Source organism: Triticum aestivum, chromosome 1D (assembly GCF_018294505.1).
Source record: "Triticum aestivum cultivar Chinese Spring chromosome 1D, IWGSC CS RefSeq v2.1, whole genome shotgun sequence".
Classification (NCBI taxonomy): Eukaryota; Viridiplantae; Streptophyta; class Magnoliopsida; order Poales; family Poaceae; genus Triticum; species Triticum aestivum.
Genome location: NC_057796.1, coordinates 418,866,771 through 418,882,885, shown reverse-complemented (window position 1 = coordinate 418,882,885; position 16,115 = coordinate 418,866,771). Strand labels below are relative to the sequence as shown.

General features: G+C 46.4%; 2 protein-coding genes across 2 annotated transcripts; one reads left to right on the top strand and one right to left on the bottom strand.

The window, feature by feature from the left end:
• Positions 1-1,445: 1,445 nt before the first annotated feature.
• Positions 1,446-2,814, bottom strand: LOC123172353 (proline-rich protein 2). The gene has a single exon (XM_044589355.1). The coding sequence runs from the start codon at positions 2,579-2,581 to the stop codon at positions 1,742-1,744; it is 840 nt and encodes a 279-aa protein (XP_044445290.1). The 5' UTR covers positions 2,582-2,814; the 3' UTR covers positions 1,446-1,741.
• A 3,271-nt stretch (positions 2,815-6,085) lies between these two features.
• Positions 6,086-15,388, top strand: LOC123182541 (secretory carrier-associated membrane protein 3). Its single transcript, XM_044595147.1, has 12 exons — positions 6,086-6,380; positions 7,912-8,010; positions 8,572-8,634; positions 9,836-9,869; positions 10,345-10,467; positions 12,707-12,769; positions 12,866-12,959; positions 13,061-13,106; positions 13,216-13,283; positions 14,060-14,108; positions 14,551-14,616; positions 14,989-15,388. Exons 1-12 carry the CDS (start codon positions 6,333-6,335, stop codon positions 15,073-15,075), a joined length of 840 nt encoding a protein of 279 aa, XP_044451082.1. The 5' UTR covers positions 6,086-6,332; the 3' UTR covers positions 15,076-15,388.
• Positions 15,389-16,115: the final 727 nt, after the last annotated feature.

The following is a 16,115-nucleotide window of genomic DNA, read 5'->3' as shown; positions in this document are numbered from 1 at the left end:
CATTGGAATTTTTTTTATATTTTTTATGAGGTTTCGGCACAATGGAAAGTTTTTTTTTTAGACTAGGCACAATGGAAAGGGGGATCATTGGGGGGCTTCATGAAACACCAGCCTGCTCGGTTTTTTTGCTTCGGAGCCCACTTCCTCGGCTCTGTCGGGACAGTCGGACAGATGACGGTTAGAGCATGGCAGTTGCCGCTTGGCTTGCTGTATCCCAGCAGTGAGCGGTGCGCTCGAAAGCTGCGACGCGGGCGAAAAGGCCCAGCCTGGGGAGCTCACCGTGCATGCCACTGCGCGCATGTCGGCGTGCGAGCGTCGCCCTTTTTACCATGCCACTGCCACTGCGTGCATGTCGGCATAATGCGAGCGCCGCCCCTTTTACCCGACTACGTGCGGGGGTCGAGAAACCGCGAGCTTCCAGCGAGTCGGTCGGGCTCACCTGGTCTGCAAAGGCTCAAAAAAGCCGGCCCTGCCTCGGTGGCGGCAGAAAGCGCCGCGGCACGCCGGCCACGCACGCATCGGGGACGGGGTCGCCGTGCACGCCCCCACCCCACCGTTCCCGGCCACCGGCACCAGATCCGCCGCGATCTCCCCGTACAGGTGGTACACCGCAAAAGCGAGCCCGTTGGAGAAACGTCCCAGCGCAAAGGCCAGGCAGTATAGTACGTAGTAGTACCAGTACAACTGTAGTATACACCATCACACCGTGGCTGGCAGCGGCGTGTGCTCGTGTGGGCACCAGCGCGGCATGCGGCTCGCCGTGCTAAAATAATCCCGTGCGGGGGGACGCGGCCACCGGGGTGGCGACAACGGCGAGCGGCCGACAGGCGGCGGGGTGCGATGGTGGGCACGCACCCCAACGTCGCTGGACACCACAGTGGCCACTGGGCGCGCGCGCGCGCGCACGGCGGAGAAGGGAAGGGAGAGTGGCGCGAAAAAGGCAGCGGGCGGCCCCGGCGCGCGTGCTCTGCCGCTCCCGCCCCCGGCCACGGCCACGCCCCCACACGCGCCGCTGTCGACACGGTCTCCTCCCACGAATCTCAGACGACGGAGCAAGCAGAGCACACGTTCTGCCTGCCTGCAGCTCGGCGCATTTGCTCGAGTAGACAGACGTCGCTCGTGTGCATGCATACCATAGCAGTCGGTGCTCGCCGATCGCCGCCACGCGCGGGCATTGAATACGCAGGCACGGATCGGCCCGTTGACGTACGCCGGACGTGCAACGCAAAGCGGTTGAGCCGAGTTATGGAACTGGGCGAATGCGGATGAGGAGCCATTGAATTGAATGCCCCGGCGAACTGATCGTGATGGACCATGCCATGCAACGAGGAAGAAACGGCCATGGTCCATCCATGGATGGGATCGGATCGGATCAACATAAGTGGCAACTCCAGCTTTGCACAAGAAAGATCAGAGCGCAGTCGATGTACTAGGAAGGCAAGAGGTATTAATGCAGTTCATTACAGAGATGCCCTGGCTAGCTTAGCTTGGATTAGCTACAGTCTACAGGAAAGATTACTGATTACAGAGTACACCAAAGAAAGTAGTGGTTGTACAGAGTACACCAAAGAGCTGGGACTGATTTCTTCCCCGGGATGCAAAATTCCAACCCGAGAAGAAGTTACCAGCGAGATTACATTCACCAAATCAGCACGGCTGCTAAATCTAGTTACTCCTAACTGTAGCAATGGAGCACTGATTACTTACTGGGAAGCGAGAGAAGGCAGGTCTAGTGCTACTGTCACAGGAAGATGAAGCATTCCATGGACACCAGGGGGTTCTCCAGGGACTCCTTCCCCTCGCCCTCGCCGCCACCGGCCGCAGCGTCGCCGTCGCTGCCCGGGGGAGTATCCGTATCCTCCTGCTCCGGTACCTGTGGCGTCGGTGGGGACGCACATTGCGTAGGAGGACCGTGCGGGAGTGGCTTCGCCGCCGCCGGTGGCGCCGGCGATGGCTGGGGAGGCACCTCCTGCCCACGGGGCGGCGTCGGCGTGCGGCCGCATGGCCTCGCGGGCACGGGCGGCTTTCTCTGCGCGCACGAGGCCGAGCCGGCGGTGTCGCGGCGCTGGTCCTGCGCCCGCTTCGCGGCCGGCGACGGCGACCTCCGCCCGGGGTCGCGCCGCGGAGGCGGGGGCGACTGGGACGCGCGCCCGCGCCCGCCGGGGGTGGCCGCGCCGTGGTCTCGGTCCCGCCTGGCGCGCCTGAGCTCGCCACCGGGCGCGGCCCTTCCCTGCCGGCACCTGGGCGGCTTGGACGGGGACCGCTCGGGCCCGGCCACCGTGGTCGCGGCCGACGACTCGGACGCCGCCTCCGACTTCTCCTCGACGGAGCGCGCGGGCCTGCTGACCCTGCCGCCGACGCCATGGCCGTCCTTGGCCCTGGCCTTCTCCGCCGACGGCGCCACCACCGTGCCGCCAGCGACGCGCCTGGCCCTGGACCGCGGCTTGACGCGCGGCGTCTCCGAGAGCACCTCCTTGACCTTCTCCTCCTCGGGCGGCGGCAGGTCGCGGGCCTCCACGGCCTTCCTCCCATCGGCCGCGCCCGGCGGCTCGCCGCACTTCTTGCTGACGCAGCAGCCCATGGCTACACCGTCCTTCGCGCTTCTACTGGGCTTGTAGCCGAGCTTAGCTTAGCTAGCTAGGCGGGCATGGCTGGTCTGATGGTGGTGAGCATGAGGAGGGACAGACAGGGGGGAGTGGGAGAGCGAGCGGAGAGGACAGTGCGTGGCTTTGGGTTTCCCTCCGTCGTGCTTTGATTTGTGCGAGCCGAGGACCCCCGTGGTAGTGTGGTGGGAGACCGGGAGTCAAAAGGGCTCAGCTACTGTGAGCTCTAATTAAGCTGTGTTTATCTGATAGTTGAGCTTAAAATACTGATCAGAGGTGATGTTCTTGCTCAGTGGAAAGTGGTGTTCACGACCTGTGCTTTGTTCTTTGCACGGCGAAGTTTTCCCGACCTATTTGACACCGTGTAAAGTGCACACCTTGTGCACATTGTAACATGGCTGTGTCTGCAGGGTCCTGAGGTCCTTTTCGAGTCAAATATTTTCAGACAAAATGAAGATTTGCATTCTGTCGCACGGATTTCGCGAGTACAAAGACATAAAAAAAACGGAGCCATCCCCGCAGCAAGGGCCAGGATCAATTTTGTGAGTTTTGCTGGGCTTGTGTCCTCCTCGGGGAGACGAGACGGCCGCGGCTCCCTCAAGATGGAATAACATTTTCCCCGTCTAGTCCCTGTCTAGGTGGTGTGTCCAGCATCGTCGATGGCGTGTGGAGGTGTGTCTCCGACGGATCTCGCATGATTCAATTGGCGGTTGTCTTTGGTAGATCTCCTCGGATCCGGTCTTCGTTCGTCTATGTGCGTGTGTCTTTAGACTGGATCCTTCCGATATACGCTTCTCTTCGTCGGTGGCGGTTGCTATTCTAGTGCGCCGGTCCTATCGGGCCTTAGCACGACGACTTCCCAACTGTCTACTACAGCAAGTTTTGCCCGGCTTCGGCAAGGGAGGGGCAATGATGGCGCTACGCTTTCGACTCGCTTCAGTGCTTGTAGTCGATAGGTGGTATATGGATTTGGATGTAGTTTTTATTATTTCTGGTGCTCATTGTACTGTCATGATTAAAGTTGAATAGATCGGCAGTTTCTCTTCATCGACGGCGGTGTTGTTCCAGTACGTTAGTCCTATGGAGTCTTAACACGATGACTTCCCGACTGTCTACTACAACAAGTTATGCCCAACTCCGACGAGGGAGGGGCGATGACGGCGGCGCATCTTCGGCTCCTTTCAATGCTTATAGTCGTCGCTAAGTGGTCTGCGAATCTGGATGTAATTTTTATTATTTCTGGTCATTACTGTACTGTCATGATTAAAGATGAATAGATTGAAAGTTTCATGCACAAAAAAAAGGTCGGAAGTTTCACACAAAAAAAGAAGATATCTTAACTTATAGTGAGTTCAGCACCCTAGATTTTCAAAATACAATATAAAGAACTAAAGCCATGAATATGGTAATGCTATGGCCTATGGGTTGCCGCGATACAAAAGCATGAGCATTTCGTGACTTGAATCTCTCAATTTCTGGATCGGATCGTGCTTTTCGCATTCATTCTCAAGTTGCACAGAATGGAGTATTACATATTTATCTAGAAATATTTGAGCTAATTTAACTCATTGTGTTGTGTATACACAAAAATCACAACTCAGAATTACACTTCTTCGGATATATTACGGTGTATTTTGCGCACCCTGCACTCTTTATTGCTTGTGGCTTCAACGTTATCACTTCTCATCTCCCTTGTCTAACATAACTTTCGAAAATCAACCATGGTTGCTCGGGTAGAATTTGCTTCACCAAATCACCCTTTTTAATAGATTATAACGTTCCCAGCCTCTCTCAACCCGAGCCACCGCCATCGGTGAAATTTCTTCCCCGCGCCTCCGCATAGGCCCCTTCCTCTCCCTTGTCCGGCGGCCTCATTGACGACAAGAGGATTGGGAACCCTTCCATTCGTTCCCTTTCTCTCCTTAGGTTTTGTTTCTTTCCCCCGACGACATCGACAATGTGGTAGCGACAATGGCGTGCTGGAATGAGGTCTCTCCGGCTTCTCACTATCTCGATGATGTCTAATCCGAAAGGGCTTGTGAGAGTTTGTGTCTCCAAATTTGTTGGCTCTCCTCATATCTTGGCAATTGATGTGTCCTCCAAGGAGAGCGGGCGATTGGTTGGCCATCGGTGCAATGACTTTGACATCTTCTTCTGTCTTGTTCTGCAGCATGGTCGAATTTCCCCAACACTCGGGACCGGGTGGCGATGGATTGCGAGCTTGTTTGCCTGGGGTGATTCTCCAACCGATACTTCTTCAACAACTTCTAGATCTCGTCTCAAGGGGTGAGTGGTTATTGTAGTCTTTAAAGCCCGATATGGCAAAGACGTTTGTAGATGCCCCCTTCTTTACTTTCAGTGCAATTTTCAATCTCCGGTTGGCGGGGTACAATCGAAGGAAGGAGGAGAGTAGTATATTTTGCAATGTGATTTTATCTTGTACTGGTCAGTCCACGTCTGATTGTCTCTCCAGTGTTATGGTTGTTGTTCCCTTTAATAAATATCAGATATAAGATGCCTTTAAGTATCTCTTTGAAATATTAAATAAATAGATGAAACTGTTGCACCAAACACCTCAGTCAAATAGATGGAATTGTTGTCTCTCACACGACACTGCAAGAAAGAGAAGGCTCACCCTCTTATAACCTTCATCTACCCGCGATATTACTCATGAGGCTCGAAGCATGAGATTGATGCTTGTAAGAGGGTTTGTCAAGTCATTGTATTGGACAAACTTGCTTATCATAATGGATCCAAGTTGTGACTCGACTATGGCTAGACACCCGAGTCTCGCTCGAGGCAAGTGATTGCTCACCACAGCAAGACTGCATATGTAGTAGGTTGGAGAATCATGACCAAAATGAGCCATGTGACCATCTTGCGGGTACGACCCAAGCATGTGCACCTATATTGGTGTTTATAAATCTTTCATGAAATCACGAAGAGAGTTACAAAAGGCAACCATCACACCCCTCCCCTGCATGCATGGTTTGAGTCTATCGCACACTCGGTCTGAGATCCGAATATCGTAAGCAGCACAAGGATATACGTTTGCATGTATTTGGGTTCTAACCAAAAGCCACTTTCAAATATTTTGGCCATGACCAAATTTTTTGTTCTTGTTTGGAACATGACCAATTTCCTGGCATGTCAATGCTCCTCTGTCCACTTTAGTTCATTTTTTGGTCAATATTGGTCAAATCATGGTATAGCAAAATCTTTGATAATTTTTTTAGCTAGGCTAAAACCAAACACACCCATATACATACATAGTCCCTAAAATAGCATATTTGACATCCGAACGTCTACTCTATTTGTATTCGAAACGCAACAGAACCAAACTTGACGAAAAATTGAACTTGATGGAGAACCCAATCGCGTAGGGGCAGGCAGAAGGTAACCCGAGATCTCAGTTTGCTCGCGGGCCGAAAGGGACGCCACACCGCACCGCACCGAAAAGCCGCCACCAGCACCAGCACAGCCCCGCACCGTACGGCCAGGTTGGCGTCTCGCATTCCGGGGCCCCGCCTGTCAGCCCCGCCGGACCCCACCCGCCAGCGACTACCTCGCGCGCAGCCACCGCGTCTCCCTTTCCCCGTACCAGACTAGACTAGAAAGCAACGCGACTAGAGAGAGAGAGGAGAGGGAGGCACGCCGCACGCACCTGGTCGGTCGCCACCACGCCGCCGCCCATCGCCGCCGCCCGTCGGAGAAGGGCCCCGGAGACCCATGGCGGGCCGCAACGGCTTCGAGGACGACGACGTCAATCCCTTCGCCGTGAGTGCTCGCTCGACCCCTCAAAGCTCTCCCTCCCGTCGGCGCGAGCGCTCGCGCTCGAGATGCAGTGCTTCCCCCGTCTGCGTAGATCTCGTGCTGCCTTTTTTTTAATTATTTTCCTTTCCTGGCCTGGTCCGCGTCGGCCGTACCCGCGTTCGAGATCGGCATTGCTTGTTTGGTTCCCCGCGCGCTGGATCTGGGCATGGGAGGGGGACGCGGATTTGTGCGCCTCGAGTTGGCGTGGCGATTGCGCTTTGTAGGCTGTGTCGGCTGATTGCTCAGGAAGCGGTTGGTTGGCTCTGGATCTGTGCTCGTGCGAGGAGCTAAGGCTGCGCGGTGGATGATTAGCTAGCTTGATGCGAAGTAATTGGAAGCTAGATGCATGGAACTAAAATGTACCCTTGTTGCTTGAACTTGGGATTTTGGTGTCGTGGCAAGCAAACTTACACAATGCGGTATGTTTGATAGTTTGATTGATGTGTGTGATACTGTCTTATATGACTTGGTTTGCTTGTTAATTAGTTACTGAGTACTAGTGTGAAGTTGCTCACTTGGTTTGCTTGTTAATTAGTTACTGAGTACTAGTGTGAAGTTGCTGGAGCTCGGTTACCACCATATGCTATGTTAAACATTAGGGACCTCGACATTATGTATGGTGGAATGCTGGTAGTGTTTGTCAGGTAGAGGATGAGCCACTTGCTGCCCTTGGGTTCATTTTGAGACATCACTAATTTCAGACCCACTGTTTTGGTGCTCAGTAATTCAAATGGTTTCTAGAAATTTTCCAATGTGCTATAAGCTACATATGTTGGAACATGGTTAATGTGTATATGGATAGGTATGTTCGTAAGACAAAAATGTATGGACAGGTCATGGATAAAAATCTTAGGTTCGAGATTCTTACATTCTAGCTAGGCTCTACGTGGGAGCCAAAGTTGAAGAACTACATGTCGCAAGTTCTTTTGTACCGCGAGATAGGTTTATTCATCGGCGATGTCATTGAGCTGACATAGACAAGGCAACGTTTGAGTGTAATCTACTTAAACACACCCCGCTGTGATCACATTAAAAACTATGTGCCTATGCATATGCCCTTGAAAACTTAATGTGCCTATGCACATGCCCGTGAAAGTATGCATTGGCAGGCCATGCTCAATAACATGCCAAAATATTTTAGTTTTTTCTCGTGCATATTTACTGATTACTGGGTATCTAAATCCAAAACCTGTGTCAAGTTCTAATAATCAAGTAACTGCGTATGCATGCAGGATGCAGCAATTCTTGCACCCACCACCCGTCATTTCTTTTGGGTATTTTTGAATTGTTAGATCTTTCATCTGATTTCCATTGTATGTTATGTTATGTTGATATTCCATACATATTCATTACATAGAAGTACATAAAATATTGATGTTGAGCAGAAGGCTAGTTGTTGGCAAAGGAAATATTATGCTATTATTAAGTTGCTCAGAGGCTTCTATTTTTGGAGCTGTCCGTTCCTAATATCTTCCAAATGCTTCATTTTCTACAGGGAGGGAGTGTCCCTCCTGCCTCCAATTCTCGACTTTCACCTCTCTCCCACGAGCCTGCGGGTTTTTATAATGTGGACATTCCTATGGATTCAACTAAGGTACGTTTAGTTTTGAGAAGTTTTTCTTCACTCAAGAAAATTGTGTCAGCCAGCTTCTTACTCTAATTGGAATTGGATAGATGTTCTGTTCGTCATTGCCATTTATCTATTCCTTATGTATCATCAAGTACTTCTTGTGAGAATTTCTATAAGTCTGATGGTCTGTTTTCCAATTTTGGTGAAAGTTATAAGACGTCCTAGCATAAATAATTTTGTTGTATTTTTGCCATTATTTGTTTCATTATCTTTTTAAGAATATATGCATGACCAACCACGTAAAATATTCTCTCGCATATTTCGAAAACAGTTAATGGAAGGGTACTTTAGTCATTCTGTTTGGTCACTTTCTCAATCGTAAGAGATCCATGTGCCAGCTCAAAGTTCGCCTTATAAAATTGACTGAATGGGGTAAAACTGTATACAAAACGTGACAGTTATTCCTTTATTTATACTGTTCATGTGTAAAGTTAGTTTTGATTAAGTTTCTAAAAAATGTTTGTATTGGTTATCCCTTGTAGTTTGTTTATATATTTATATCATGCATGTTATTATCTCATTTAGGATGTGAAGAAAAAGGAAAAAGAACTCCAAGCGATGGAAGCCGAGCTAAACAAAAGAGAAAAGGTATGCGTGTTACAATTGCTGAGTGATTGGACTGTTCTGCTGCTCTTAGCCAGTTACAGAAATATTGATATGCTACCAGCTTTCTCATAAGTGGTGTCACATCAGATGTAAATTCAGAATCTACAACGTCGCTGTGATTTGTGATTTAGATATGCTAACTGGGGCATTGCTTTATTTAGTGTTACAACCAGTGAATCAATAGAACCTTATTTATGTTGATTTGGGATTTTCAGACCATTAGTGCTGCATATAGTAGCTATCCTAGCCCTAAAATCCCTATAGATTATAGATGCTGTATATTAGTTATCTGCTGGTCTGGCAATGACAATATGGTAATTTTTTATGGTGTGCTGGCATGAGTCTACAGAATCTGCGTGTTCTCAACCTACCAAATACTAATTAAGCAGTTCGCTGTAATTGCCACCAGAGCATTGGAGTTACTGAACAGGTAGTGTGCATTGACTTAAGAGTAGGAGGTCAAATGGCTACCAGAACTATCTATTTGGTAGTGATGCAATTTGAGGCCGAGTAATAGGGGCAGAAACATGCATCATCTTGCAGCATATAGTGGCTCTGCTGGAAAATAAAGGGTGCTTTTGCTGGTAGTTCAAACAGGCATGTGAATTTTAATGGGAAAAAAAATGTTAGCACTGCAAAAACAATTCTGATTTCTCATCAATGTAAGATAAATTTGTGCTGTGAGGAAAACAATGCGGCGCTCTATGTCAGCATAAATTTATCTTAAATTGATGAAAAATTGCAAACATGTATAGGAAAACATGTGTAACAATCATTTGATTTTTTCTTTCTTTCTGATTACCATTTGTCCCAAGAACAGGTGCAAGAACCATTTCATTTCGACCTGGTTTTGTCACTTGGTCTTGTTATCCAGATAGGGGAATCTATATCTCAACTTCTTTGTAAATTTGGTTGGTTATGGCGTCGTATATCCAGTGATGAATGGTCTATACAATTTTGTTTCCCAGTCAAAACGGTGGTTCATCTGGGAGGATCATGTTTCTTGAGCTTATTATTTAATATGTTGAATTTTGACAGTGAGATGTCATAGTATTTTAAATCACAGAAAGATTGTCTCTTTGTAGTGTATTCCATGTATGTGGATACATGTTTTATTTACCATATGAGATGTTCCTTCTCCAACTGCTGATCTGATTCCTCTTTGTTTGTCTCTCTGCCCTAGGAACTGAAAAGGAAGGAAGAGGCTGCGTCGCGAGGTACAACCCGCATTCTTTCCTTTTGCTGAATAGCTTTAATAGTTTTGTTTTGTCCACATTAAAAAATTGAAGATAGAAGCATGCTTGATGAAAGCAAGTTGTGCACCTGGAAGTGTGTACCAAGAAACTGTAGCCTGCCCACTCATTTTGAGAGGAGTTCACAGTGTTTCGGAATTGTTCATAAAAGGGCATCATAGACATTTAGAGTTTAGGACACGGGATGGGACATCAGGGTTATCAGTATGTCACACTGCAACCTGCATGGTTATTGGTAATATTTGCTGACAATGATCCTTTTCTTAGATTGATAATTTAGAATTGGTCATTTCAAGGCTCCAATTTTGGGATGTCCGAAAATAAACAATTGCCATTTCTTCTGGCAAGAGCAAATTTAGTTTTATACTTTGTATGGTTTCCCTAGCAGTGTGTTTGCACAATTATATTTCTCCTAATCACTTCTTTGTTTTATTTTCAGCTGGCATTGTCATAGAAGACAAAAACTGGCCACCCTTTTTCCCTCTCATTCATCACAATATTTCAAATGAGATACCCATCCATCTACAAAAAATGCAGTACCTTGCATTTTCATCATTTTTGGGTAAGCTCTGGTAATGTGGAAAATGTGCTGTTTGGTATGAATATGTTGTGCTGCCATTACCTTTTCTTTTGCTTGAGTACTTCAGATTATTTTGGGAAATAATTACGTGGTGTTCCACGGGACCTCCAATCCCTTTATTGTAAGGATTACAAGTTTACATCCAGAATCTAATATGGTCTCTCAATAGATTGCGAACCTGGGTTCTCTGGTACAAAGGTTCTGTTGGGTTGTGGCCCAAGTTTGCCTGCCAATAATCTGTCTAGCCAAAATTTTGGTCAAGTTTTTTGCTTGCCCATGAGTTGGCCAATATTGGCAAGAACATTGGGGGCATCGGCATGCCCAAAAGTTTTCCCACCATCCAAACAAAGACCAATCTTTTGGTCATGACCAGAAATTTGGTATGGTGCAGTTTGGGCAGTCTAAACATACCTTAATTCTCCCAACACTTCCTCACAAGATTGACATGAAATAACAACCTTGGCCATCTTTTATTTTCTAATACTCTCGACGAGACCTCTGCCTTTGCGGAGATTTGCCTCCATGCCTTGACCGCACCACCAGTACCAGCCACCATACCCACCATGATTGAGTTTCTGCTGGCGTATCGAGGACTTACGAATACTGGATCGCCATATCAAACTGTGTGCTTCATATGATGCAGAAGCCTGGAGGGTGTTCTCTTCTATTATCACGTGAAGCACCTCCAACAACAGGATCATGTCTCCCACCTATACCAATGCAGTCCAAGTCCTGGCCTCCACTGCCCCTTCCTCAACCTCCAATCAGCCAGGCGTCTACCTCCTCTACTCACATGTCCCAAGCCTTGGCCTCCATCACCTCTCCATTCTCTTGGTCCTCTCTGTTTCGCTGCCTCCGGTTGTACCATCCCCAAGCCTCCACAGCAGGCAGATCAACAAAGCCAAGTAGCCGGACAAGCATGGCCAACGACCAACTAAAAGTACCAGCATAGTTAACAGCACCACAAGTCCACACCATAGATCAGATCAGCCACAGTAGTGTCAGAAGAGCCGTTGTAACTAGTAAAGATCAGCCCAGCAACCTGAACTAGAGTCCAACAGCAACATGACGAAAGCAGAGACACACAATGCCTCTCGACTCCCGTTGCTCCAAAGACACAACAAGTTACTACTCCTTTCTCTCACTCCTTCCCTTCTTCTTGCATGACCACAGCCAAATCACATGAGCAGTGAGTAGCCAGTGGTCATATTCAGCGGCGATCTGCCAGTAATACTGATCCTCCTCTTCTTCCAGATCTAATCCGGCCTACCTCAAACACTAGTGATGCAGATAACATTCTCCAATTTCTCTGCAACGGGCAACATAATTGTAACACGTGTCAGTCTCTCTGCGTGGCCTGACAGGACCTGCACAGGTGGCCACTGGAGCCTGGTGGCACCTGTATGCCTGTTGGAATTGAATCACTCAACTCCCCCTCTTCCTGAGATATGCTTCAAGCACACACGCAAAACTACTACTAGCACTGAGGCTTTATTGACATCACACACACACACAGCACTAGCACTAGCACTGAAACCCTCCTCTCTCTCACTCTCACTCTCACTCTCACACTCTATCGATATCTTTTATTTCTCACAACTTGCACAAGCACACAAGCTGTTTAGGTGACTTGCTGCCTCACACACTAAAAGCCATTTTCTTTGTTGATACACTACAAGCTTGTGTTACACAAGTGCACCCTCCTATTTATAGGAGTTCTAGGCTGGTGCTAGTGCTCCTGGTGCTACAGTAAGGTGGCGCTACAGTACACAGGCAGACAAAACCATTTCCATCATCTTCTTCATGAAGCCAGTCCCTGCCGACCTGCTCTTACAGCTCATAGCTAGCTTATCCTGGAGTCTACAGCTAGCTATTACAGCTTCTAATCTTTCTTAATTATTAAGTCACCAACGAGAGAGGGGTTACAGGACACAAGGATTATCCTAACAATGCCGACTATCATTTTGGACATTTATTAGATCCTAACACAAATTCACTAACAAGTATTTATGTTGCAACTTCCTTTCATATTTTGCACGAATGATGTGATTATCAACATAAAATGAGAAGCAAATAAGTTTGAATTCCTCAAATATTGCAAAGGGATCTACCATCTTCATTTGATTAGTGGACCAAGAGCTAATCTGGTGGAAAAACAATTTGATATATAGTTTTTTTAATGGATTTTGTGTAATTTTTGTAAAATTTGGATCTCATGCAGGAATTGCTCTCTGCCTCTTCTTTAATATCATAGCGACTACAACTGCATGGATTAAGGGAGAAGGTATAGCTAAAGTGTATCTTATTGTGCACATCTGATATAGCAGTTGCTATCACTATATTAACTTCGTGAAACTAATACAAATCTCTGCTTTAACAGGTGTCATGGTTTGGCTGCTTGCCATTATCTACTTCATTTCTGGTGTCCCTGGGGCTTATGTGTTATGGTATCACCCTCTTTATAACGCGATGAGGTAGGGTATATGCATTGAGAATTTATTGTCTATATGAAAGAAATTCACCTTACCAAATATGTCATGTGACCATATCTTGTTTATTATAATGCCTGTCGCAGAACTGAGAGTGCTTTGAAGTTTGGGTGGTTTTTCCTATTTTACATGGTAAGATACACTTTACTAGTGGTTTCATGCGGCCACATCTTAGCATTAAATAAAAGGTTCAACCTATCCTCAACTGCACACCCTACTGATCATCTTTGTCCATTTCCAGATTCACATAATCTTCTGCGTGTGGTCAGCTGTGTCTCCCCCATTCCCTTTCAAAGGAAATTCTTTGACGTAAGTCTCATATTCTTTTCTTGTGCACCTACTTTTGGTTTGCTGTGCGGGCTGTAAGGCAGTAAACGGGTATAGATGTGAGGGGTTATGCATTTCCATGGTCACAGTTTCTGTTTTGTCCATAAAAGATTATGTGATCTTTTCATAAAAAGTAAGTTGTTTCATTGAATGGTTTGTCTGAAGATGTTGTTAGAAGTTAGAATAAACAATTAACAAAGATAATCAATGAACTAGATATATAGATTTAATGTGGAACCCAAATATGGAAAGAAACAGGCACACACCAAATGTGGTGAACTACAAGCAGGGGAGTTTACACTGGCGTCAACACATCCATGCAGCTATAAAGGCTATACATGAGTGGCATGTGAGAAATACGGGAGCAAATCCGAAAATTATACACATGAGCGGCTGTTACATACTACTTGTTGTCAAGTAACAAGTTCCTGAACCGATTGTTTGTGTTTTTTCCTGAGTTGTGGTCAATGTTGACCTCTGCAAAGGATCATGGAAGAAGCATAATTTTTATCCTGGAACTTAACACAGGAGTAAAATTTTATACCAGGTACATGGTAAATTGCTAATGCAGATTGAAATTGTTGTGTTTCTTGTCATCCATGTCATTCGAAAGTTTTGCTTGGAATAAATTCTTACCCTCCATGTTATCATATTCAGATTTAGACCTTTCTACCATAACATTTACTCTTTGTTGAGTATGCATTAAAACTTTTATTTTGATCTTATTAACTAAATTACTTTGCTTTCTGATGCTGTAGTGGGATTTTGCCTGCCATTGATGTCATAACCAAGAGCCTTATTGTTGGGGTAAGTCTTCATTACAGGTTTATCCAATTAGCCTGGACTAATTTGTTTATGTAGCCATTTGCCTATATCTACGTCTTACCAAGCCCATGCTCTATAGTTTAAACCAATGATTGTGCTGCTTAATTTTGTTATGTAGCAATATGCCCATATCTTCCTCTTACCCAGCCCATGTTCTATGTTTTCCCCAAAGATTGTGCTGTTTCATGCTGCCTCAGTGTGAGGCCTGGCAGAGTCCACTGGCTAGACAAGAAAATCCTTTGCATTTTGAAACAGACATCATGCACTATACCTCACATGCATATGAGTATCAGGGGTTTACTTGGTAGATTGCATCTGGAAGTGGTTACTGGGTCTGCCAGTCCTAATTTTTTTTACGGGAGATCTGCCAGTCTTATTAACCACTTACTGACTTATATATTTTTGTGGAATTTTGATTTGGCAGATATTTTACTTTGTTGGATTTGGATTGTTCTGCCTTGAATCACTGCTGAGCATAGGTGTCATTCAGGTGGGTGTGGTCTCCCTCTTTTTTCTGGATGATTAAATTCTTGTTATTTGAAGATCTTAGTCTGCATGGCATATTATATGTGTGCTGTTTTCTCTATTCCAACCATGATCCCGGGTTGACCGCTTGACTAGTGAACAACCAAAAGCCAATTGAATGTTTTAGTTCTCATTTTTCTTTCATAAGTTTATGATTATGCAGTGTTAGCCGCATGCTCCTTACAGATGAGTAGCTTCACACACCCGAGCATTGGAACAATTTGGATGAAATGCTCAAATTTCATTAGACTGATCAGCATAGCCAATAGATCCTTACATCGCAACTGACGTTGTTCCTATCACTTGTGATAATCAAACTCTCTTACTCAACATGCAGCAAGTGTACATGTACTTCCGTGGAAGTGGAAAATCCCAAGAGTTGAAACAACAGGCAGCACGTGGTGCCCTGAGCTCTGCGTTCTGATGAAGAAAACCAGCAGCCAGAGTTGTAGCCAGGGTAGTGAGTGGAAGGAGACAGGATGTGTGCCGATTGGAAATGGTAGTCTTGCGCATCGCTGCACCGTGCGGATATTGATCGCTGAAAGCATACAGCTATATCTTTTTGCTCTTCTGTTAATACAAATATAAGGAGCCTTCTCGTGTGGATACTTTAAGGTGGTGTTGTTTCCATTCGTTGACATGGTTTTAGATGTGGTTGATAGCGAGGATTGACTAATATTCTGGGTGGAATATATTTGCATATGTTTGTGCGGGAGTAAATTAAAATTACTTGTTCATTTCCTGGCAATGTTGATGCGACCTGCTGTGTTCGTCAGCTAAGGCGATTCACTTGCTTGATCACGCAAGCATTCCTGATTTCCTTTCACCTTTGATTGGTCAGTGGCTACCTGTTGATTTCAGAACAGTTGGATCTTTTGTCATTCTTCGTCAGACAGATCTAGCATGGTCGACCTAAGCTGCTGCATCCTTTGCCTTTTGTGGCATTAATCTTATGGTTTGAGTTTCGTTATGGAGAAAAAGGTTCTTTCCCAAGCAAACGAACTGTGAGCTTTACTCTAGCTGCGATCACCAAGTGGAACAAAAGGCACTGAAGTAATGAGAGCGTCTTGTAAATTAATGGGTGAGGCGATCAATAGATGCAAATAATCGTATCTTCTCATGCTTAAGTCACACGATTCCATTTAACCGAGTGACATGGATAGAGCGCGCACGTCTTCAGCATCTTCACGTGTTGGAGACCTGGCCATGCTTAGCTTGAGCAGCTCGATACCTGAGTGATGAAATCAACGGCTCAACAGTGGAGAGTAAACTGTGCCGAACTGGCAACATAGAGCCGCCATGTGATCTGCATCTGCTAGTTCCACCAGTGCGGCCCGCACTCTTCTGTTTACTCGTCTCCAACTCTAAATTTCTGATACATCCCATTCCCTCCCAGAACACGCTATGTGACCATTGGTGTATCCACCATGTTTGTCAGGATCGCTCTCCTAGGCTCTTGCATTC

Coding starts and splice junctions, on each gene's coding strand:
- LOC123172353 (XM_044589355.1), bottom strand. CDS start 2,581: ATGGGCTGCTGCGTCAGCAAGAAGTGCGGCGAGCCGCCGGGCGCGGCC.
- LOC123182541 (XM_044595147.1), top strand. CDS start 6,333: ATGGCGGGCCGCAACGGCTTCGAGGACGACGACGTCAATCCCTTCGCC. Junction 8,635..9,835: donor AGCTAAACAAAAGAGAAAAG/GTATGCGTGTTA, acceptor TCTCTGCCCTAG/GAACTGAAAAGGAAGGAAGA. Junction 10,468..12,706: donor TGCATTTTCATCATTTTTGG/GTAAGCTCTGGT, acceptor GATCTCATGCAG/GAATTGCTCTCTGCCTCTTC.